General features: G+C 41.1%; 2 protein-coding genes and 5 non-coding genes across 14 annotated transcripts; 1 reads left to right on the top strand and 6 right to left on the bottom strand.

Annotated features, from left to right (window-relative positions):
• Window positions 1-2,007: 2,007 nt before the first annotated feature.
• RFC4 (replication factor C subunit 4) lies at window positions 2,008-17,097 on the top strand. Of its 3 annotated transcripts, none has more exons than XM_005652371.4 (11): window positions 2,008-2,256; window positions 3,481-3,623; window positions 5,273-5,351; window positions 10,007-10,086; window positions 12,144-12,263; window positions 13,973-14,116; window positions 14,304-14,424; window positions 15,312-15,437; window positions 16,591-16,671; window positions 16,741-16,857; window positions 16,938-17,097. In XM_005652371.4, the coding sequence occupies exons 2-11, from the start codon at window positions 3,493-3,495 to the stop codon at window positions 17,031-17,033; spliced, it is 1,095 nt and encodes a 364-aa protein (XP_005652428.1). In that variant the 5' UTR covers window positions 2,008-2,256; window positions 3,481-3,492; the 3' UTR covers window positions 17,034-17,097. The 3 variants fall into 3 exon arrangements, with proteins under 3 accessions (XP_005652428.1, XP_020925677.1, XP_013843779.1); XM_021070018.2 differs by having other exon boundaries at window positions 2,008-2,514; XM_013988325.3 differs by lacking the exon at window positions 15,312-15,437.
• Window positions 17,093-23,327, bottom strand: EIF4A2 (eukaryotic translation initiation factor 4A2). Of its 6 annotated transcripts, none has more exons than XR_297056.3 (12): window positions 23,264-23,326; window positions 22,391-22,436; window positions 22,172-22,304; window positions 21,755-21,894; window positions 20,835-21,003; window positions 20,605-20,714; window positions 20,216-20,359; window positions 19,769-19,906; window positions 19,442-19,531; window positions 19,140-19,219; window positions 18,600-18,710; window positions 17,093-17,887 (listed from the first exon to the last, which is right to left on the bottom strand). XR_297056.3 is itself a non-coding variant. In NM_001100195.1 (11 exon segments), coding segments are annotated over 11 exon segments (1,224 nt in total). In that variant the 5' UTR covers window positions 23,293-23,327; the 3' UTR covers window positions 17,229-17,742.
• On the bottom strand, window positions 19,274-19,415 carry LOC146397659 (small nucleolar RNA SNORA4). Its single transcript, XR_014825401.1, has one exon. It is a non-coding gene; the product is annotated as a small nucleolar RNA SNORA4 (small nucleolar RNA).
• On the bottom strand, window positions 19,589-19,719 carry LOC146397658 (small nucleolar RNA SNORA63). Its single transcript, XR_014825372.1, has one exon. It is a non-coding gene; the product is annotated as a small nucleolar RNA SNORA63 (small nucleolar RNA).
• Window positions 19,996-20,173, bottom strand: LOC146397657 (small nucleolar RNA SNORA81). Its single transcript, XR_014825382.1, has one exon. It is a non-coding gene; the product is annotated as a small nucleolar RNA SNORA81 (small nucleolar RNA).
• On the bottom strand, window positions 20,429-20,555 carry LOC146397656 (small nucleolar RNA SNORA63). Its single transcript, XR_014825374.1, has one exon. It is a non-coding gene; the product is annotated as a small nucleolar RNA SNORA63 (small nucleolar RNA).
• Window positions 21,994-22,062, bottom strand: LOC146397655 (small nucleolar RNA SNORD2). Its single transcript, XR_014825418.1, has one exon. It is a non-coding gene; the product is annotated as a small nucleolar RNA SNORD2 (small nucleolar RNA).
• Window positions 23,328-24,137: the final 810 nt, after the last annotated feature.

Genomic DNA, 24,137 nt, shown 5'->3' with positions numbered 1-24,137 from the left:
TGGCCCACAAAAGCTACGAAGTAATAAATATGTATTATTGTAAGCCACTAGATTTGTAATATTCTTATGCAGCAATAGGAAACTAATACACAATCATAGATGTGAGCTGAGAGTGAGAGCCTGGTACAAAGTGTTAGGTGACACAGGAGGCAGGCCACCTGCTCATGCAACTATCTTGTATCCTCTTGTCCTATGCATGGCTGGTCCCACAGTTCCATGTTTTTGTTTTGTTTGTTTGATGTGCCCATGGCATGTGGAAGTTCCCAGGCCAGGGATCAAACCAGTGCCACAGCAGCCACCAAGCAGCTATATGCAGTGATAATGCCAGATCCTTAACCAGCTGAGCCACAAGAGGGCTGCACTACTTCCACCTTATGATGGAATGTTGCTGACTCCTCCCAACTTTAAGGCTTGGTGGTTTTGACCCAACCTGACCACTTAACATTCCATGGTTAAGTGTGTAATCTCCACCAGGCTTATTAGCATCAGAGGGTCCCTTTTCTGAATGCCTCTCTGCTGCAGATGTAGAGATTTGCATCAGGACCCCAAGGGCTTGTGCTGTGATTCTGCTCACCACAAGGCATCTTTCCTCACCACAGAGAACCTGATTACCATAGAGTCTACCTGGTTAGATGGGCCACTGGTTGTATTGCCCAGCAGCAGGTATGCCTGCACTTCAGCCTGGATCTGCTGCATAACTTCCTGCTAAGACTTTTCCTTGCCACTAAATAAATAAATGAGAGCAGTGTTTCTAAATAAGGATCATGCTGCCTCCAGAATCCAAAATACTGGTTAGGCATCATGCTTTCTTCTTCGTTGTGTGGGATGTGAGATAATTTGTACTTATTCAGTGGGGATCAGAGGGTATGTTCCAGTTTGCCACAAGTCACTGGATCTCTAAAAACTTCACTGATGTGGTAACTCCCTGAATCTTCATCTAGCCTTTATTTCTGTCCTCTGGAATGCATGTGCCTTATCTACTCTTCCAGTGTATTTGACACTTCTTATTTTATCATTTAATATAGTAAACACCGTGATCTTCTGCAGAATGTCCAGATGGCCCAGGTCCTTGAGACTATGTTATGGCCAAGGGTAGATTCAACATAGCTTGAGGGCAACACTGTGAGTGTATTGTGTGTCCTGTCCTATGGTAATGTGAACTGTTTCTGTCCTCCAATAAGGACGGAAAAGAACACATTATCAGATTGATAGCCATATACTATATATCTAAAGTCCTTTTTAGGGAGTTCCCATCCTGGCTCAGCGGGAACGAATCTGGCTAGGATCCATGAGGACGCAGGTTTGATCCCTGGCCTGGCTCAGTGGGTTAAGGATCCGGCATTGCCCTGAACTGTGGTGTAGATTGGAGACGCGGCTCGGTTCTGACGTTGCTGTGGCTGTGGCATAGGCCAGCGACTACAGTTCCAATTCAGCCCCTAGCCTGGGAACCTTCATATGCCATGAGTGCGGCCCTAAAAAGACAAAACAAAATATATAAAGCCATTTTAATCTGATCTAGTAAAGACACTGTATCTGGTTCAGTTGTAATTGGGAGGCTACTGCTTGGTTGAGTTTACAGTAACCCACTGCTATCCTCCATTGTATATCTAGTTTCTATAGGGGCCACAGCGATGAACAGAAAAGGCATGTGATAAAGACCACTATCCCTGCCTACGTCAGTGTTTAAGGGGAGGTGGCACTACTATTTGCCAGACCACTTCATAGGGCATTGTTTGTGGTTTACCATCCTGGCTGGGGCGGGGAAGGTGGTTTCACAGGCTTCTACTCGGCTTTCTCTACTATAAAAACCCAGTCCGAGGGCTGCGCGGGGACAGGATGAAGCACCGTCATTCCTGTACAGCCTGTGCAACCTTGAAAGTCTGCCTCTGACCTGCTTAACTACCAGGAACCGGAGGAAACGGCTCCCTTAAAGCGGGGCGCGCGCGGCGGGCCGGAAGTGACGCGTGACGCGCGGCGTGTTCCCGCCCTTCCCTTCGCTGGCTGTTCCTTGGCGGGAACTCGGGCGGCTTGCTGACGCCGGCGATTCTAACTGCCCTGAGTCTGGCGGCCCTCGGCTTCTTGGGCCTGACATTCTCGGCTTGGGGAACGCAGCTAAGACTCCGTGACCGCCTAGGCCCTCTCTCTGTCCGGGAAACCCCAGGAACGAGCCGGCGGCGTCCACGCTCCGAAGACGAGAGTCTGAAAGGCCCAGGCAGTGCCTGGGAGGGAACACGCGAGGGGAGCCGGGGAGAACAGGTGACCAGCCGAAGGAATTGCGAGGGTTGCCTTCGCCTTCCTCTACTTCGCCCTCGGCGCCCCTGTGCTGTTATTCCACCGCCCGACGAAAGTGCTCACAGTGGCTGGACCAGCGCTCCAGCCTCGCCACTTTCTACCCTTTGCGCCCTGTTTGGTGTAACGGTGGCTCAATCCAGCATCACTCAGAGCCCTGCTTTGGGCGTTATTATTGTTCGGCAGCCTGTGGCGGGGATGGAGTAATTCAAGAATGTTAGAAACGTTAGTTGTTTACAGACATTACCAGTTTGTTTATTGATGTGTGTCAAGCACAGAACTGGGTGTGCACAATTCTTTGAATTGACTCAGTTACCTTGTGGAATGAGCCTTAATTTCTTTTTACAGAGGGGGAAACTGAGTCTCATAAATGGTAATTCAGTCACCAGTCTTACGGAGCACCTACTATTTACCAGTCACTGCTCTAGGCGCTGAGGGTACAGCGGTGGGAAAAAAAAAGGAATTGCCGCTAATGCTGGGTATTTTGAGATGAGCTGTCCTAAAAACAGCCTTGTGTTGCTGGGAGGAATGTTTACCTGAATGTTAATACTGCTTATCTTCTGGGTGAGATTTTGTGTGAATTTTTAAAACTCCCCACGCTTTTCTGCACTGTTTAGATTTCTCCAGATGAGCCTGTTATCAGAAAAACAGCTGTTGCCACTTTAACATCGGCATGTCCTCCCCCACCCCCCAAAAAAGCTTCTAAAGGCAGTTACATGGGCTCTGCCAGTAAAATAGGCCCTTCAGTAAGAGCTCTAGACCCCAAAGAAATGGAGTTTCCAACTTGGGGTCCCAATGCTCCTCCTAATTGCTGAGTCCACTCCCGAGCCTGAGCTAGAGCTAGGCACATGACTGAATTGGAAGGGTCTGGAGAAACCCATGTGCAGTTTGTCCGTTGAAGCCATTCCAAGAAGTTTGGAACTCTTAATTTTTTTTTTGTCATAAGATTTATCTTTATTCTATAGCTTGCTCACTATAAATAAATTTTAAATTCCTTCAGCACTTTGGCCTCCATTATGTCCCTCTAGCCCTCAGTACAGTGCATTCAGAGGATGCTAGGTCATTGGGTGATGTCCTTTATTTAGCAAGTATTTATTGAATATCTTTGTACAAAGTTTAGTGTGCTTTCAAGTTGTACTTCTTCATAATGGTTTCAAGATAACTTTCCTATTCTGTCTCGCACCTGGTCAGGGTGAAGTAACCATGCAGGCGTTTCTAAAAGGCACATCTATCAGCACTAAACCACCATTGACCAAGGATCGAGGAGTAGCTGCCACTGCCAGAAGTAGTGGAGAGAACAAGAAAGCCAAACCTGTCCCATGGGTGGAAAAATAGTAAGAACATTTGTGTTTTTATTAAAATAGTTCATAAATTACTTCTCTGACCATTTTTCTTTCTTCTCTTTTTAGGGGCACACCTGAAGCATATGGAGGTTCCCAGGCTAGGGGTCAATTTGGAGCTCCAGCCACTGGCCTACACCACAGCCACAGCAATGCCAAATCCGAGCTGTGTCTGTGACCTACACCACAGCTCACGGCAACGCCGGATCCTTAACCCACTGAGCAAGGCCAGGGATCGAACCCATATCCTCATGGATGTTAACCTGCTGAGCTACAATGAGAACTCCTAAATGATATTTTAACAAGTGGTTGAAACCTCTGGTGTATCCTCAGTTATTATCAAAGGATTGCAGGATTACTTATAAGCCGAATAATGCCTTCATAAGTGTTATTTGGCACCAACACTACTTTTAAAAATGGGAAATTTCACATAAAAATCTAGAATCTTAAATAAATTATACAAGAGAAAAGATCTAGACTTTCAGCCTCTCAGGAGATGCAGCACTAGATGCAGGTTCTCACCTGACAGCACTTAGATGAACATGAGTACTGCTTCTCATTTTGGTAAAGTCATACATTCCTTACTTCATAGTCCTTTCTAGTGCCTCTTGCCTTACATTCTGCTCTTCACTCTTGTCTTCTGCCTGGCCCCTGCAGGTATTTGAATATGAAACCTAGTGTATAATATACAGTAGATAACATAATCTGAAATAAAATTCCTGCCTGGCATTGGCCTGATTAATTAGAAAAGTATAAATCAAAGAATAGCTTTTGAGGAGTTCCTGTCATTGCGCAGCAGAAACGAATCCGACTAGGAACCCTGAGGTTTCAGGTTTGATTCCTGGCCTCGCTCAATGGGTTAAGGATCTAGCATTGCCATGAGCTGTGGTATAGGTCGCAGACGTGGCTCAGATCCCATGTGGCTGTGGTGTAGGCCAGCAGCTACAGCTCTGATTAAACCCCTAGTCTGGGAACCTCCATGTGCTGTGGGTGTGGCCCTTAAAAAAGAAAAAAAAAGACCAGCTTTTGATTAGTGAACTAAGCACAGAGCCTAATCTAAGGGTTGGGAGTGTTATTTAGTTTAGCATTAGTTAATGGTGTAAGACAAATGTTGTTATACTTTGTATTGCTTAAACTTGCTATTTTGTCAACCCTCAATGAAGTGAATAGGTATGCATTTTTTGTGCAGTTAGGTGACAGAAGAAATTGGTACCAACAAGTTAACAACATAGTAACATATATGTAACTGTATTGAACAAAATTGTTACCTATCCTGAGGTTTCTAAATAGTTCTCCCTTTTCAGCTTAGGTGCATATTGTCAAAATGTAATATTTCCAGGCAAGTGTTAACTTTACCTCTTTAACCATTTGGCATTTGTGATATTATAAAATTAAATCATTATGCATAAATTTTGTAGGCATAACAGATACAAACATTATATCTGGAAAAGTGGAAAATTACTTCATTCCTTCAGCATGTAATTGCCTAAAGTAAATACAATTGGGTTTCCAGCTGGCTTCCAATTATAAACATTACCGATATGAGAGCATTATCATTGGTATTTTAGCAAAAGGAGAGACTTCTGTGGTTACTATGATATACTAAATTATTTCTCTCTCTCTTTTTTTTTTTTTTTTTCCAGTCGCCCAAAATGTGTAGATGAAGTTGCTTTCCAGGAAGAAGTGGTTGCAGTGCTGAAAAAGTCTTTAGAAGGAGCTGATGTGAGTAGCAGATGGTCTGTTGTCATTGGGAGATTTAAAACCTAATTTACTTACCCTCTTCCTTCCTTTATAGCCTCCCACCCTGTTTAAATATTATTCCCTCTATACAGTAGACCCTTGATAACTATTTGTGCAATGGATGATCAGTTCAACAAATATTTGTTGAGCATCTCTTCTAGCCTATGGCATTGTTATATAGTACTCAAGTGGAGATCATTGAGCAAGGCAGGTGGGTCCCTTTTTACATGAGCTCTTATTTTGTTGGGGAGAGACAAAGAATAAACATGTAAGTAAAAGTAAATAACAGAATTATAGATAATGATAGGTACTCTACAAAAGAGCCAAAGATTCTTTGGAAATATAATTGCTCACCTAATTTTAGGATTTGGTTTGAACTACAATACAAAAAAAACCCACAAAAACAAAACAAAAAAAAAAACTGAGCATTTATCTATGTATAGCATCATGTCTCCTGCTATAAGGAGACATGCTATAAATGTCCTTGAGTGACTCAAATTTTAGATTAATTTCTAGTCAAGGTAAACCCATATGAATCATTAGCAGTTTAAAATTGTATATGATAAAGTGTTTAAGAGCTTAGTGAAGGAAGGAAAGCAGTTGCAGATGAAAGTGAGATGTGTTTTTGCTTTATTCCCAAGATCTTCTTCCATCCTATCAACCTGGCTACAATGCCAAATCCTTTAACCCACTGTGCTGGGCTGGGAATTGAACCTGCACCTCTGCAGGGACCCCAGCCACTACAGTCAGATTCTTAACCAACTGCACCACCACAGGAACTCCTGAGAGAGTCTTTGGTTTTTGCTGCCGTTATTCTCTTCCTGAAATTATACTGCAACAGTATATATTTTTAAAGAAGTTGTGCTTATAAAACTATTAAGGAGTTCCCATCAGGGCTCACTGGAAATGAATCTGACTAGCATCGATGAGGACGCAGGTTCGATCCTGGGCCCCACTCAGTAAGTTAAGGATCCAGCGTTGCCACGAGCTGTGGTTTAGGTTGCAGATGCAGCTCAGATCTGGTGTTGCTGTGGCTGTGGCATCGGTTAGCGGCTACAGCTCCAGTTTGATCCCTAGCCTGGGAATCTCCATATGCCGCAAGTGTGGCCCTAAAAAGGTGAGGGGGAAAAAAAACTATTGAAAAATCTAATTCTTCACCAGTATGTCTTGATTTGATCCAAATACCTTCAGCTTTTAATTTCATAGTAATATATAATAGCATACAAGTTAAATTGCAAAATATTTACACAGATTGCAGGACCTATTTTAATTGCTAGGATTCTCAATTCTTTAGGCAGATGTAGTGAGATTATGATCCAGTTCTTGACTTTATACCATCTAATTTATGAAGCTGAATTAAGAACTTTCTTCTTTAACCACTTAATTTTTTTTTCAAACTTATTTTTTTTTGAAACTCGAAGTAATATTTTCAACTCTAAAGACTAAAGGAAAATAATTCATTCCTTCATTTACTTTTTTTTTTTTTTTCTTTTTAGGGCTGAACCCTGGGCATACGGAGGTTCCCAGGTTAGGGGTCCAATCGGAGCTACAGCTGCTGGCTTATACCACAGCCACAGCAACACCATGTGCAAGCAGCATCTTCGACCTACACCACAGCTCATGGCAATGCTGGATCCTTAACCCATTGAGTGAGGCCAGGGATTGAACCGGCAACCTCATGGTTCCTACTCAGATTTGTTTCCACTGCGCCACGACAGGAACTCCCCCTTTACTTTTAAAAAAAAAATTTTATTTATTTATTTTTGCCACAACTGGAGCATATGGAAGGTCCCAGGTCAGGGACTGAATCTGAGTTGTAGCTGGGACCTGTGCCACAACTGTGGCAACTCCAGTTCCTTTAACCCACTCTGCTGGACCAGGGATCAAACCCATGCCTCCACAGTAACCTGAGCTGCTGCAGTCAGATTCTTAATCCACTCTGCCACAGTGGGAACTCCTCTTTCATTTACTTTAAGGGTTTTAAAGTAGAATTATAATAAGCTTTTTCAGAAATCAATTTTAGAATTGAGTTCTTGAGTGCGCTGTGTTTATATATACACACATACATATCAGACTATCACATAAGACATAGTTTAATCATTTTACCATGTTTTAAAGAACTTAAATTATTGTATGTAATATTTGATTGGATGAATCATACAGAGGCATGCATGGATCAAAAAAAACAGTTACAGGAGTTCCCATTGTGGCTCAGTAGAAATGAACCCAACTATTATCCGTGAGGATGTGGGTATAATCTCTGGCCTTGCTCACTGGGTAAGGATCCCACGTTGCTGTGAACTGTGGCGTAGGTTGCAGACGAGGCCTGGATCTGGTGTTGCTGTGGCTGAGGTGTAAGCCAGCAGCTACAGCTCCAATTGGACCCCTAGCCTGGGATCTTGTGTCTGTCGCACCTGTGGCCCTAAAAAGCAAAAAAAAATTTTTAAAGTTACAACCTTAAAAATGAAGAAGCTTAGGAGGTTTTGTTTTTGTTTTTAGATAGGGAATCTCATAGTTTGTATCTTAACCTGTATGTTACCAATGCAACAGTAATAGTCTTTTAACTAATATATTTATATATTAATTTATTTTTTTGGCACACCAAGTACTACAGATGCTGAGAATATAGATGTGAATAGAACACATAAGGCCTTCTTAACCTCATCTAATGAGGAAGACAGATATTTTACAATTAAATCCAACTGTTAAATAAAAAATAAATACAAATTATGTCAACTGCAACAAAGATTGATAAGAGAATAACAGAATAGACTCTCTTTAGATTGGATGGTCAGGGAAAGCTTCCAGCTTGCTTTTTTTTTTTTTGGCCGCACCTGTGGCATATGGAGGTTCCCAGGCTAGGGGTCCAATTGGACCCGTAGCCACCAGCCTACACCACAGCCACAGCCACACCACATCTGAGCCATGTCTGCAAACTATACCACAGCTCTCAGCAACACCAGATCCTTAACCCACTGAGCGAGGCCAGGGATCGAACCCACAACCTCATGGTTCCTAGTCAGATTCGTTTCTGCTGAGCCACAACAGGAACTCCCCGAAAGCTTCCAACTTGTAATGCAGTTGGAGTTGACAGACAGAAAGATGGAGTCAGACCCCAGCTTCTGGGGGAGAGCATATGTACAGGCCAGAAAGTACTCAGCTGTTGGAGGCCATTAACGTTGGAATCCAGAAGGTGAGTGAGGTGGTGAGCAGATTGTGGACATCCTTGTAGCTTATGATAAGCAGGTTGAGTTTTTATTGTTGTTTTTGTTTTTGCAAGTGAAGTATGAGCCAGTGAATAATTTTTAAGTAGCAAGGAGAGTGGCTTCTGATTTGGATGAAGAATGAATGGATGGAAAGGAGGAAGATTAGGCAAGGGTGGCAGCAAGGAAACTACCCTGCCCTGTACAGTGATTTCTGCATCTAAAATGATGTACCGAAGAATGTAGTTTTATAACAGTGCTCATCAAAATTTAGTGCAGTTAGGGAGTTCCTGTTGTGGCACAGTGGGAACAAATCCAACTAGGAACCATGAGGTTGCAGGTTTGATCCCTGTCCTCGCTCAGCGGGTCAAGGATCTGCAGTTGCTGTGGCTGTGGTATAGGCCGGCAGCTGTAGCTCCGATTTGACCCCTAGCCTGGGAACCTCCATATGCCGCAGGTGCGGCCCTAAAAAGAAAAATAAAATTAGTATAGTTGTTAATCTGTACCACAGATCTATTGCCTGTTTGGTAGGAACCACGCCATTTAGACTTAAGGTATAAAAGAAGCCAACTAGTTATTTAATCTTATCCTTTCTTCCAGTGATGAAATCTCTCTGATACATGCGAGCATCCCTGTAAGGTACATAATCCTGATGTGGAGCACTGCCTGGGACATAATAAATGCTCAGTGTTTATGTGGTGTATGGAAGTTCCCAGCCTAGGGATTGAATGAGAGCTGCAGCTGCCAGCCTGCACCACCACCACAGCAAGACTGGATGCAAGCTGCATCTGCAACCTACGCTGCAGCTTGAGCTGGGCCACTGCAGTGACAACACCAGATCCTTAACCCCCTGAGCCACACAGGAACTCAGGTCTATGCCTCCTTCGAAGCAACTGACATTTTTAGAAAATATAAAATCTTGCATACTCCTGAGCTAAGATATGGGATAGGAAACTGACAGAAGCCTGGGATTCCCTTCAGAAATAAGAAATTTCTAATTATAGTATTGAAAACCCCACCTAAATATTAGGTTTAGAACAATCAGATACTGATTCAGCTTAAGATATTAGGCATTTTGGGGAAAAAAATGATAGTATTTGTGAAAAAGCAGGATTTAGTACTGTTATTATGATGACACCTCTTATATTAAATCAGGGAGTTCCCATCATGGCCCAGTGGAAATGAATCTGACTAAGAACCATGAGGTTGCAGGTTTGATCCCGGGCCTCGCTCAGTAGGTTAAGGATCCGGCGTTGCCATGAGCTGTGGTTTATGTCGCAGACGCGGTTCGGATCTGGTGTGGCTGTGGCTGTGGAGTAGTATATATATGCCCTATTAGGGAAGTCATTGCACTCTATCATAGACATTTTCAGTCATTTTCACCTATTTGTGCCAGAATATAATTTAAAAAATAATAAAATTTAACTTCTACAGCTCCCTAATCTCTTGTTTTATGGGCCTCCTGGAACTGGAAAAACATCCACTATTTTGGCAGCAGCTAGAGAACTCTTTGGGTAAGTTGAAATCCCAGTCTCTCTTTTTTAAAGTTTTACACTACAGAATCTGTGGTAATGCTTTTCTTTCTCTAAAACTTTGTATTTGGTTTTTCTGTGAGGTTTTTGGGTTTATTTTTGTTTCTGAACTTTTTTTTTAATCTAGTGGGCCCATTTCCAGTTCTTCCTCTCCAATAAATGAGCTACGTATATCTTTTGTAACCTTTATTCTGAACCTTGTCCAAATGTTTGTAACACAAGGAGCCTTGTGATTTTTTTGATCAGATTAACTCTTTCATTATGATCTTGGAACCCAGGGGACCCTATCTCCAGTTATGCTAATAGTTAGATCACTCTTAATGATCATGCTCACATCTGTGTCCTAGAATTCGATGTGTTTGATGCTGCTGATACGCACCATCCTTTGTTGAGTTCCTTTTGTTCTGTACTTCCCAGGGGCTGGGCTAGCTCCTTGCCCTCCGGTATCCTGCATGTAGGCAGAGTGTGGGGTAGTTGATGCAGTATGATTCCAGGTACAGCAGAAAATCTCTGTGAGACACTTCTTAAGAGTCCTTTTCCTAGACTGTCTCAGCTTAGCCAACTATTGTAGTAGAGGAGCTGTTTACCTAAGGTTGAAAGATATATATCAGCCCATGTCTGATATCTGTGCAACATGCACCAGCATGACAAAGGCTATCTTTAATTTATCCAGCATTTTCATATCAGGCATATGGCCTACAGTTACAAAGAAATCCTACACATGAAAATAATTAGATGCCTCTGAAACCACCAAATATGTAAAGATAATTAGTTCTTTTGAAACATGAAGGAAGATAAAAGAGGAAACTGCTCTGAACTTAATATTTAATTTGATAGCAACTTTCTTTTTCCCAAGGAGATTTTAAAAAGAGCTTTTTGATTATTCCTCAATTCAGATTCAGTCTGAACCATCTGAACCATCCTTAGCAATGTAGTGATAATGAAACTGTTAAGTATAGTTTATTATTAGTTGTTCTAAAGTAGGATAATCCAAATTATATAACTTGTAAAATAGTCTTTTAAAATAATGTTTGTCTTTATAAAACTAAAAGAACTTAACTATAAATTCCACATTTAATGATATATATGGTTTTAAAATAGAAAATACATGCACAGAGCTTTGTAAATGTTTATGCCCATAGAAAAATGCATATGATATCATGCTATTTAGAAAAACTAGACTAATTCCCAACTCACTTTTTTCCTATTTAAAATATACATATGTTTTATATATAAATAAATAACTAGCTGAAACTATTCAAAACAGTGGTTTAGCAGAGTGGGCCAGGTATTTTTATTTTCTTTTGAGTTCTCAGATTGTCCTACAGAAAGCTACTTTTAATAATTAAAAAAAAAAAAAAACTCACTTTAAAAACTGTTCATGTTTTGGAGTTCCCATCGTGGCGCAGTGGTTAAAGAATCCGACTAGGAACCATGAGGTTGCGGTTTAGATCCCTGGCCTTGCTCAGTGGGTTAAGGATCTGGTGTTGTCGTGAGCTGTGGTGTCGGTCACAGACACGGCTCGGATCCCGAGTTGCTGTGGCTCTGGCGTAGGCTGGCAGCTGCAGCTCTGATTAGACCCCTAGCCTGGGAACCTCCATATGCCACGGGTGCAGCCCACAAAAGACAGAAAATAATAATAATTTAAAAATAATAAAAAAAATGTCTAATAGATGTTAAGTAAACTAAATGATGGTACATTCATATGTTGGAAAGTCATATAGCTATTAAAATGGTATTTACAGTGTTTATCATGACATGGCAAGATGTTTATGATATAATCCAAAGTGGAAAATTGATTTAAGATTTAATACATTATGTGATATCATCTACCTTTTTTTTTTTTTTTAATGCATGGGAAAAAGCCAGAATGTTAACTGTATGCCTTTGCAAAAGAGATAATACAGGATTAATTGTGTGCCTTCTATCCATATTGTTTACTGGGTGTATTTTAAACTACTGAAAACTATGCAAATATTAAAATATGGCTTAAGCCTGTGTTATATGCTGTATGATGTTTCCTGTTCATCTTGACATAGGCCTGAACTTTTTCGATTAAGAGTTCTTGAGTTAAATGCATCTGATGAACGTGGAATACAAGTTGTTAGAGAGAAAGTAAAGAATTTTGCCCAATTAACTGTGTCAGGAAGCCGTTCAGAGTAAGTAAGCTTATCTTTTTTATACCAAGTCATTGTATTTGTTAAAAATACATGTTTCTGCCACATTTTTGAGTTATTCAAACCTAGAAATGACCTTTCCATTATAATAATGAATTTTAAGTTGTTTAGCTATCAGGGGTTTTTAATTGATATTTGTCTAAGGAGTATTTATTCACCTCTGCAGTACTCTGCTCTACCAACTGAGCTATTGAAGAGTGCTAAGGAGTACTTATTAATCAATGTGATGGCTTTGCTGATACACTCATAATAAAAATCCTGATTTTTGCTATTGGGTTATTTTTAAAAGTCCTGTCATGTATCTTAAATTTCTATTTATGTTCATAATTAGGGTAACAATATAAGTCCTTGTCCAAACTGGGACACTTTTAGAGCAAAAGAGGAAGTGTTAATAATTAAAATTGGATATACCTGGAGTTCATTCAATAGGGGTCTTTAGTCAACTACTTAGATTCCTTTCCTTGGGTGGCAAAGTTCCAAGGTTAAATTTTTGTACCTGGTATATATTTAAATTTATATCAGAGCACACTTAGGAATTTGTAGAAACTGAATGACTCAATTTTTCATCTCTATCTAGGATTGACAGTGTATATAAATCATACAGATGATAAGGGCCTTAGATCAGGAGTAAAAAACTCTTACAACTCAATAATAAAAAGACAGTTCAAGGAGTTCCCTTGTGACACAGTAGGTTAAGGGTTCAGCATTGTCACTGCAGCAGCTCAGGTCACTACTGTGGTGCAGGTTTAGTCCCTGGCCCAGAAACTCCCACATGCCACAGGCATGGCCAAAAAAAAAAAAGAAGACAACTTAGTTTAGAAATGGGGAAAGGATCTGAATAAACAGTAATTACTCCCAGGAAGATATACAAATGGCCAATAAGCACATCAAAAACAGGTTCATTGACATCGTGAGCCATTAGAGAAATGCAAATCAAAACCATGGTGAGATCCCACTTTACACCTAATAGGACAGCTATAATAAAAAAAGATAGAAAATAAGTATTAGCAAGTATGTGGAGAAATTGGAACCCTTATACATTGCTGGTTGGAATGTAAAATGATACACCCACATTGAAAACAGTTTGTCATTTCCTCTAAAAGTTAAACATAGAATTACCATATGACCCAACAATTTCAGTCCTAGAATATTTACTGACAAGGAATGAAAACATACACATGTATACAAATGTTCATAGCAGCATTACTCATAAGTCAAAACATGGAACCCACTATCCAACAACTAAAGAATGGACAAATGGAAGTTCCCTTGTGGCCCTGTGGTGCAGGTTGCAGCTTGTGGCCCAGGTCCAGTCCCTGTCCAGGGAATTTCCACATGCTGTGGGCACAGCCAAAAAAATAATGAATGAAAAGTAGTATATCCATTTGCCATATTATTTGGTAATAAAAAGAAATGAAGTAATGATATATACTAAAAAGTATATGAACTTGAAAATATTAAGGGAAAGAAGCCCATCACAAAAGACAATGTGTTATGTTGTCTGTCAACACATGATTCCATGTATATACAGTGTCCAGAATAGACAAATCTGTGGAAACAGAAAGTGGAGATTCCTGATTGCCTGTGGCTGAGAGTTTGGAGAGAAATCATTTAAAATGGGTGATGAGACGATTCTAAAATCAGATTGTGATAATGATGTGTTATAACTCCTATGTGTTTCTCTGAATCAGTGGGAAGCCATGCCCTCCTTTTAAGATTGTGATTCTGGATGAAGCAGATTCTATGACCTCAGCTGCTCAGGCAGCTTTAAGACGTACCATGGAGAAGGAGTCTAAAACCACTCGATTCTGTCTCATCTGTAACTATGTCAGTCGGTATGTATAGATGCTAAGCAACCTTATTTTGATAGCCCCAAATAGGGAGAAAAAAAATTTTTTTTTTAATGTTTTAAGGCTACATTAGTTTCTCCTCCATCAAATCTTGATTTGTTCTTGATAAAAATGAGTTCTTTGAGGGAGTTTCTTCTTTAGACACTGACTTGTTTTTTCCAATATTTTACAGAATAATTGAACCTCTGACCTCTAGATGTTCTAAATTCCGCTTCAAACCTCTGTCAGATAAAATTCAACAGCAGCGATTACTAGACATCGCTGATAAAGAACATGTCAAAATTAGTGATGAGGTAATTACTAATATTATTACAATTATTGTAAATCATTAATTCCTTTGATGAATGCCTGTGAAGAGGCCCTGTCTGAAAGAGTCAAGTGTTACCTCATTTATGATGCCAGTTCTTCAGGCAAAGTTAAGCTAAATGAGCAATTAGAATGTCTACAAATTACAGCTTCAGCCTTTCTGTTGCTATTAGTTTGTCAATATTTCAGAGACCCAAAGTGTGGGCAGATTTCATACCTAGAATGCAGATGCTGCAACAACAAATCTCTGCATAATGACAAGATATTCCACTTGTTACTACTAATACTCCACTTCAAGAACTGATTTGGTATGATGACATTCTGGTATAGTGATAGAATATATAGGCCCCTTATTATCACGGAGTTTAACCATAATTTGAATTTTCTTTGCTATAAGTAATCAAGAAAATAGGATCCCCAAAGTGGAACATCTTATCTGTTTATCTCTGCAAATTTTTTTCAAAGGAGAGAGATCTCAGGAGTTCCCTTCATGGCTCAGTGATTAATAAACCATGAGGATGTGGTTTGATCCCTGGCCTTACTTAGTGGGTTAAGGATCCCGTATTGCCGTGAGCTGTGGTGTAGGTCACAGACACGGCTCAGATCTGGCGTGGCTGTGGCTTAGGTGAGCAGCTACAGCTCCCATTGGACCCTTAGCCTGGGACCTTCCATATGCCGCTGGTGCAGCCCTAAAAAAACGCAAGAGGTCTCCTTCTATCGGACTGATGCTGTCTCTGAATTCTGCCACAGTAGGACTGACATTCTCTCAAAAATAGAAATAGATGGTTTTTTTCCCATTTAGCCAGTGCTTTTTACTTTTATTAAAGTCAGCCTTGATTGGCCATAATAGGTTAAAAAACTTCTTTCTCTTCAGGGAATAGCTTATCTTGTTAAAGTGTCAGAAGGAGACTTAAGAAAAGCCATTACATTTCTTCAAAGTGCTACTCGATTAACAGGTGGAAAGGAGGTCACAGAAAAGATGATCACAGATATTGCTGGGGTAAGTGCACTGGATATTCTGTAATTCTTTTAGTTGGCTTTTTTTGTTATTATAATTCAACACATATATATGGAATACTTACTATGTGTTATCTTAGTCTGTTCAGGCTGCTCTGACAAATGCCATAGGCTGAAATACAGTTCTGGAGACAAGGAATCCAAGATCAAGGTGCCCAATGATTCAGTATCTGTTAAGACGACTTCCTAGCTCAGTAGACTCCTAGTTCATGGATGGCCTTCACCTCCCTGATCCTCCTGTGGCAAAAGGGAGCTTTTTTCATAAGGGCATCAATCCCAGTCATGAGGGTTTCCTCCTTACGACCTCATCAACCTCCAAATACCATTACAACATTAAGGATTTCTCACATCAATTTTTTTTTTTTTGGTCTTTTGTCTTTAGAGGGCAGCACCCACAGCATATGGAGTTTCCCAGCCTAGGGGTCTGATTATGTGGGATCCAAGCCGCATCTGTAACCTACACCACAGCTCAGGGCACTGCTGGATCCTTAACCCACTGAGCTAGGCCAGCAGATGCTAGTTGGGTTTAACTGCTCAGCCATGACAGGAACTCCCCCTAACATCAATTTTGAGAGAATACATGTAGTCTATATAGCATCTGCTAAATATTGTGGTAGTAACAGTAATAAAGGAGTAAGCTGGGAGTATCAACGCTTCAGGCAGTGATGTGGCTTAAAACACTTTTTTTTTTTTTTTGTAAATGTAATGTGACCAAAGGTCATATTCAGTTTTTAAAAAAATTAAAAGAATCCTCTTCTGTCAGTTGTCTTTGGATACTCCTGTCAGGGTTCACCCCAGGATCACTATTTTATCTCCTCAGTGGCATCTTGAAGAGAACTATGCACCCACACTGACCATCTTGGGCTCAAACTTGAAAAAAAAAAAAGGAATTTGCAAGCAAAACGCACCCGAATCAGTTTTCTGGGAAGCTTTATTCAGGTTTAGTAGTTATCAAGATCATCTATCTGGAGCCCAGAATAATAGCACAAGGCTTAAGAGCTAGCTTTACCAGCTTTTTCTCCCCTTGTGCCCCCCCCCCCCCCCACCAAGGTAGCAGGAGTGCAGGTTATGTGCTGTTTCAAGTATGAGAAAGTTTTAAGACCCACATATCTAAAGTCTTCAAACTTTTATTTTAGGTAGTACCGACTGAGACAATTGATGGAGTACTTGCTGCATGTCAGAGTGGCTCTTTTGACAAACTAGAAGCTGTGGTAAAGGTAAATTTACTTGACTAACTCGGGAAGGGGAATAAAAACAATCACACCAAGGTTTTCCTTCTATTGCAGGACTTAATAGATGAGGGCCATGCAGCAACTCAATTTGTAAATCAGCTTCATGATGTGGTGGTAGAAAATGATAACCTTTCTGATAAGCAGAAGTCTGTTATTACAGAGAAACTTGCTGTAAGTAGGCATTTTCTACATTTCAGCACAAGGATATTCACTTAAAAGGGCTATTTTATTAACCTTTCACTTTCTTTTAGGAAGCAGATAAATGCTTAGCTGATGGTGCTGATGAACATCTACAACTAATAAGCCTCTGTGCTACAGTGATGCAACAGTTAACTCAGAATTGTTAAACCACACCCAGTTATGTATGCTTTTTAACTGATTTGTAATAAAAATGACCAAAGCACCCTTAAAGTGAATATACAATTTATTTAACATTTAAACTTCATTAAGACATGTGCAATATGGCAATTTTACTGGGGGTTTAACCCTACCTAGGATATGATTGCTTGCTGGGGCTTAGCAACAGGGTCCAGTTCACACTTAGCACTAATTAAATACTTTATTGAATAATTAAATACAATACCAAACAATGCATTCAAATGCTTTCTAGAAAAAAAAAATCAATTTTAAAGGCCTTTCTAATTCAGGCTACTGACAAACACAATAAAGGCAGGTATGCTAGTTTAACATAATTGGCTGATTTTATACAGCACTTATATCTTTTAGTCCACAAGTATATTATTAAATGATAGAGAACATCTAATACAACCATTTCTACAGAACTAGGAAATAAATTTCTAAGAAAGTAAGATTTTACAGACCCCATCTTTTTTATACCCAACCCCAACAGTCTAACTCTAAAGAGGATGAAGCCAATGACTTTCCTCACAAGAGCTCACGACTAAATGTCGCTTTGCTATCAAAATCTGTATTTCTGATCCGTTATGAGCATTGAGACAAGATTCAAATATTCCCAAAGAAAGAAGCACAATGCACGTTGTGATCGCCTATTCAGCAACAGCGAGCACTGCATTCAAAACTATCTCATCCCAGGAATTAAATAAGGTCAGCCACATTCATTGGCATTTCCTCCACTGTAGTATTGTAGAAAGTCTCAATGTCACGAAGAATCCTCTTGTCTTCTTCAGTAACAAAGTTTATAGCCACACCTTTCCTCCCAAATCGACCCCCTCTGCCAATTCTGTGTAAGAAAAAGAAATCAGCAATTAGACTTGTTTCTCATATGCTGCATGAAATACTGAACATGATGATCCACTTAACCATCAGCTGCTGTTTACTTATCATGGTTATAGTTCGTGCTTCTAATTGGAGCACTAGCTGCTAATCAATATCTAGAGAAAAAAATCTTCCTTTGCAGTTAGTGCCAAAAGGATTCAAGGCTTGTCTGGCTGCAAAATGAGATTTTATCAGGTGTCTTGAGCATTACTTTTTTAAAGCAGATGACAGTATATTGTGTTTGGGGTAGTGAATTTAAAGCCCATACCAAAGTGGGCCAGCCAAGAGCAGATGTCAGCCTGGGACAGATGTAAAACACCAGGGTAAAACAAAAAAGAGCAGTTATGTAATCCATTTCGACGCAACTTCTGGAACTGTAAACTGTAAATACAAATGCTGCAAGGTTAACTACTGCCTAAAACTTACTTCTTCCAGTGGGAAAACAAGTATTTGGTATGGTAACCCAAACTTATCACTGCTTTTTTTTTTTTTTTGCTCAGTTTCACACGTTGAAACTCTAATTATTCAAACGTGTTTACCTCCAAAACAGCTTTCTAACCTTCCTGATAAGATACCAGACAATACAAACCACCTAACAGGCTACTATACAAAATTCCTTGGCTGGAGCATCTTAAAATATCAAATAATCATGACAAAAGAAAAACAAATATAAATACCGACTCGCTCTTTATTCAAACAGTGTGCTGTTTCGCTTATGATTCCACGTCCTAAATTACGTCAACGCCGTTTCTGAGCGCCATCTGGTCATCAACTGCTGCTATCGACTCCTGTATTTTTTAAAAAGTCTTTTTTTACATCATATAACAAAGTACAATTCAATTTATTTAGGGATAAAGCCACTATAACTAAACCAGGGACTGCTCAAATTGCTACCAGACAACACCAAGAAAATCCCAACTACAGAGAAATCACCAAGAAAGCACATGGACACACGAGCATCACTAAAAATAAAGCTCAAAAATAAGCTAAAACCAACAGAACTAAAACAACCTCATCTGTGTATGAAGTCCACAATTTGGGCAACACTCACAACTGTTTTCCCACTGTGTCTGACCAATCTTCCCAAATACAATTACACCCTACCAAGTTACTGTCTTAATTCCCTGATTGGAGGTTACCTTTCACACAAATCAGTCAGTAGAAAAGCGAAATGAATTTTACCAATACAGTAATAAATCAAGATGCCACCTACTCACCTGTGAATATAGTTTTCACGATTGGTAGGTAGGTCATAGTTTATAACCAATGATACTTGTTGCACATCAATCCCACGAGCCTAAAATACAATGTATAATGTTCAAATTCTAATTAAAAAACTAGACACCTATGTAATGTAGGCCACAAAATAGTAATGAACTATACTAAATGGTATAGCTCACTGTGGAGCGTGGTCTCTTCTTTACTCTCCCAAATAGCCTAAACTTGGTAAAGGTTATTAAAGAAAACCTTCCCCCAAAACAAACTTTTGGTAGATTAAAAAGAACAGTAAGAGACTCACCAACAAGTCAGTAGTGATCAGAACACGGCTTGACCCTGATCGGAATTCCCTCATGATAACATCTCTTTCCTTCTGGTCCATGTCACCATGCTGCAAATTAATAAGCCTTAAGATCACGAGTCATATTAACATTTAATTTTTATCAATATGTATGAGACCAAGCGTCCCTGGCTGCTACAGAGTATAACAGACAGGTATAGTTAAGAAACAACTTTATTTTGAGCAGGGGGAACGACAACACAGCACTTAACAGCTATATTGTAGTCTAAATCCTGCTTTAACAAAAATAAAGACTTCAACCATCATTACTAGGTTAGAACATCTTACCAGAGCAGAAACTGTAAAGTCCCTGGCATGCATTTTCTCAGTAAGCCAGTCCACCTTGCGCCTTGTATTGAGAAAAATCACAGCCTGTGTAATCGTCAGTGTCTCATACAAGTCACAAAGTGTATCCAACTTCCATTCCTACAGTATTTCGAGAAAAAAAAGTCATTAAAAGAACTGTTTCCAACTTATATTCATTCAAAATTCATTGCTTGACTATCTACAAATAAATATATGGCACCAAACGTTAAGACAAAGGACACTGGACATTAAGAAAGAGGTCCACCCCAGTCTTTACAATCTAGTGCAGTTACTCTTCTTCTTGTGTGTACTCTGCTAGCATTATTACAAAAACCAAGATGTGATCCTAGTTTCTGTAATTTTAGCACAGTGCTTATACAAGAAGGTTAAAAAAACCTGGCTACAATTTTTTACAATTAGACAAATTACCTCTCTTTCAACATTAATATAAAACTGTTTGATTCCTTCAAGGGTCAATTCTTCCTTTTTCACCAGAATTCGAATTGGATCTCTCATGAACTTTTTGGTCACTTCCAATACATCCGTTGGCATTGTGGCAGAAAGCAACACAACCTTTAAAAGACAATAATTGAACTGTCACACATCCCACAATTCCAACTCTCACAATACTCAAGGGAAAAAATGTTTGAGGCCAAGCGTCTCTGTCTTAGCAAGACATTGTGCTAAACGGAGATAGTTATGCATCAATTACTTTAAGCAGGGGGAATGACAATAGAACACTTCAGTTGTATTGTAACAGTACCTGCATTAACCTAACCTCCAGCTATTACAGGAAAATGAGGGAAAATAAAGCTCACCTGAATACTTGTATTTAATTTTTGGAAAATCTCATAGATTTGATCCTTAAACCCTCGGCTCAGCATTTCATCTGCTTCATCCAAAACAAACATTTTGATCCATTTTGGAGCTGTTAAAAATAAAGTCGTACTATTATCTCTAGACTATCAGGCATGTTATTGATTCCTAAGAGTTAAAAAAAAAAAAATCTATACTCCAACAAACTATACTAATAGGGAGTAATACTTACAAAGATATCTTCTGTTTAACATATCAAACACTCTCCCTGGTGTACCAACAACAATATGTGGTGCTTCAGCCTGCAGTTTCTGCATTTCATTCCGAACATTTGTCCCACCAATGCAGGCATGACAAGTTGCTCCCATATAGTCTCCAAGTGCCAGAATTACCTTTTGGATCTGAAAGCCAAAAGCGTTAATTATCATCCAGCAGCATTACATGCTGTGACTAAACTTCCAAAGCATATTGACAAGTATGTGGTCTGCAAACAGCTTTAATGCATGCAGAGCACCTAACTACTTTCAAGCTGAAAAAAATGCAGACAGATATAACTGTCAGGATAAACTTCACTGAAATATCTTGTGCCTTGTCAAAACTTGGGATCCTATTGCCCAGATACCAACCAGGTTATTTAGAGTGAAAAACATTTCCTACATTAGTATTGTGCAGGAAGGAGTAAATAAGATTTATCATCATTAACAAACTTTTTCCCGCAAAGTACTGCAGCATATAATCTTGACCTTAATAACAACTACAAGTGTATTAGCAAGGTTTACTTCAAAGCCAATATAGTAGTGAGCTTTGAAAACGCAGCATGCAACAGATGTATCACATACTGAGACAGTCAAATGAATGAACATGTCACTGCAGCTTTCATGTTGCACAACTGGATTCAAACTTAAAATGAGAAAAGATCTAGTCCAGCCTGAACAGAAATCTTCAGTTTCTCAATCTGTTACACAACCTTGCAAACCATACCTGCACACCCAGTTCCTGTTTAACTTTCAACAATAACTCCCTGCATGCATGGACAGTTAAAAGGAGGGCTCTGTAGGACCAATTTATACTAGGCTTTTAAATTCTCCACAGTTGTGAAACCTGAAACCTATGCAACACGCAAGCAGTTTTTTTGAACTACACTATCAATACCTGTTGAGCCAGTTCTCTGGTGGGGGCCAATACTAGTGCTTGGGTCTCCTTGAACTCAATCTCCAACTGTTGCAGGATGGAAATAGCAAATGTGGCTGTCTTGCCAGTACCTGACTGAGCTTGAGCAATCACATCATACCCTAAAAAAAGTAGGATACATATTTACCGATCCCACAGCAAACCGTCACTTCTAGTCACACCATGTATTCCATTTGGAACATAATTATGCCCAAATAATCAAGTGATCAGCAATGAGTATTCTCTTCATTTCAGGTCAGTCCCGAAAGATGATTGCCATCATTTCACTTTTTGGAATACAAATAGGTGCTAGTCCCCCAGAAGGTATACGTTCCCTTTTACGGTCCAGGTCTATGCAGAAGAGTGAATTCATTTTTAAAAACAGCCGAATTCTTTTACCTTTAATACAAGGAATAATAGCTCTCTGCTGAATAGCTGATGGCTTCTCAAAACCGTAAGCATAGATGCCCCGAAGAAGAGACTCCTTTAAATTCATATCGTCAAAGTTATCAACAATCTCATTCCAGTTGCTCTGAAAGTTTGGGCAAAAAAAAAAGGAATAAATGGGACGAACACACTTACCTTCCCAGAGTTTCAAATTCCACACACGTTTCTTACCTCGATGACACCATCGGGGTCCATTCCCTCTGGGCCGCCATGTTCTCTGCCAACAAAAACACTGCAGTTAGAGAAAATCCCTTCCCCAAACCCACTTCAACTGCACATGGGCGAAAAAGCGCTTTCACAACCGGTCTCTTGAGGTCGCCCTCCCCTGCACGAGTCCACTTCCCAAAGCCGCAGAAGAAGCTGATGCCGCAGGGCACACAATGTCCCGCGCGCCCGCTCAAAGGTTAGGACCTGAGGACACCCGGAAAGGCCCCTCCGACGCCGGCCCTCCCCCTCCAAGCCCGAGCGCAGGCGCTCCCCTCGGCGGCGGACCGTCTCGCGAGAGCTCCACGCGCTGAGCTCCGCCCCTAACACTGCGCAAGCCGGGGTGATTGACGCGGGCCGAGGCCTGGAGAGGCGAGCCAACGGCTCATTGGGACCCCGTGGCCGGCGCGGCCCCATCCGGCCTCCAGCCGCGGGCAGTGGGCGCCGTCGCCGTCCTGCCCCCCACCCCACCACCGTCTAGCGCGCCCAAGCCGCGCCGCTGGCCGCGAATAAACCTCCGAGCCCCATTAGACTCTATCAACCGCGGGCTGCGCCATGGCTTTCACTAAACGCCGGGCTCCGCAGGGGCAGGGGGGCGGCTGCGATTCAAATGCGCCTTCGGGGAAAGACACGCTTTAACCACCCCGTTTTCCTACCCTCGTCTCGTCTCCCCACAACCCGGGCCCTACACTTCATGGAAGCTTCTCGAAGGACACAGGAGTACCGTGGCCCAAGGCAACGCCTATGAACCAGGGCTTCTCTTCCTGCTCACCGCCTACTACCATCTCCTCTGGCGCCTTAGGACCATACCATAGAAAACCACCGGAGAGAGCGCCATACCTGTTATAATCCGCGGAGCCACCAGACATGATCCAAAGAACCACTCAGCGCCCGACTGAAAAGACAGCCGGGCCGCACCACCCGTTTTTTATAGGCTCGCGGCCGGAACCCGTTTTCCGCGGAGGAATTTTACTGTCGCTCTTCGGCCAGTCACAAAATTGTGATCCTGGGATGCTTATCTCAGAAAATATTCGAAGCAAATCATTAAGAAAATTCAAATTTGATTATGTGTCGATATTCCAGGGTTGTTGAAAATCCCAGGACCCTGGGGGAAGGTTGGGACTCTTTGACCCGCGGCGGAAGAATATTGCAGCAAGCAGTAGCTAGGTTCGCGTTCCCTGCCCGCCCTGCTCCTACGGGGTTTCCGCGTCCCTCGAGCAGAGGCGGCCGGGGCGCCGGGCAGGACCGGGAGGCGGAAGCTCGGGGCCCCTTGGAAGCTGGGTGGCCCCGGTTTCTCCGCAGGCGAGCCAGGGAACCTCGCTGTGCTCGCCGTGCTCGGTGCGGAAGGTGTAGGCACGGCCATACTCCGCACTGGAGGGCAATCGGGCTATTCCGCCTGTTCGCGCCGCTACTTAACGCGAAGGTAAAGAGCCGCCTGGCCTTTGACACGAGCGTTTAACATCCATACAGACCTTGACAGTGTGAAACTCGCGCTGCGGAAAATGTCGGCCGCCCAGCGTGTCACAGGAGATCCGCTTTACCGTACATCGTGCAGGGCGAGAAGAAATGTGTAGGGTCCTCTGCAAATTGTCTCTGGAGTAGCCAACTCCTTTCTTATGTTGCCTCTTCTCTCACTGCCTTTTAAAAATAAAGGTTATAAATTTTAACAGGTGTGAGCAATGCCTGATAAAATCATTGTAAACTGGCAAATAGA

The sequence above is a fragment of the Sus scrofa genome, chromosome 13 (assembly GCF_054392235.1).
Source record: "Sus scrofa isolate SSC_HxYL_T2T_F1_AM1 chromosome 13, Sscrofa_HxYL_maternal_Yorkshire_Landrace_v2.0, whole genome shotgun sequence".
Taxonomy (NCBI): domain Eukaryota; kingdom Metazoa; phylum Chordata; class Mammalia; order Artiodactyla; family Suidae; genus Sus; species Sus scrofa.
Note: the sequence above shows the minus strand (reverse complement) of the source record. Positions and strands in the feature narration are given on the sequence as shown.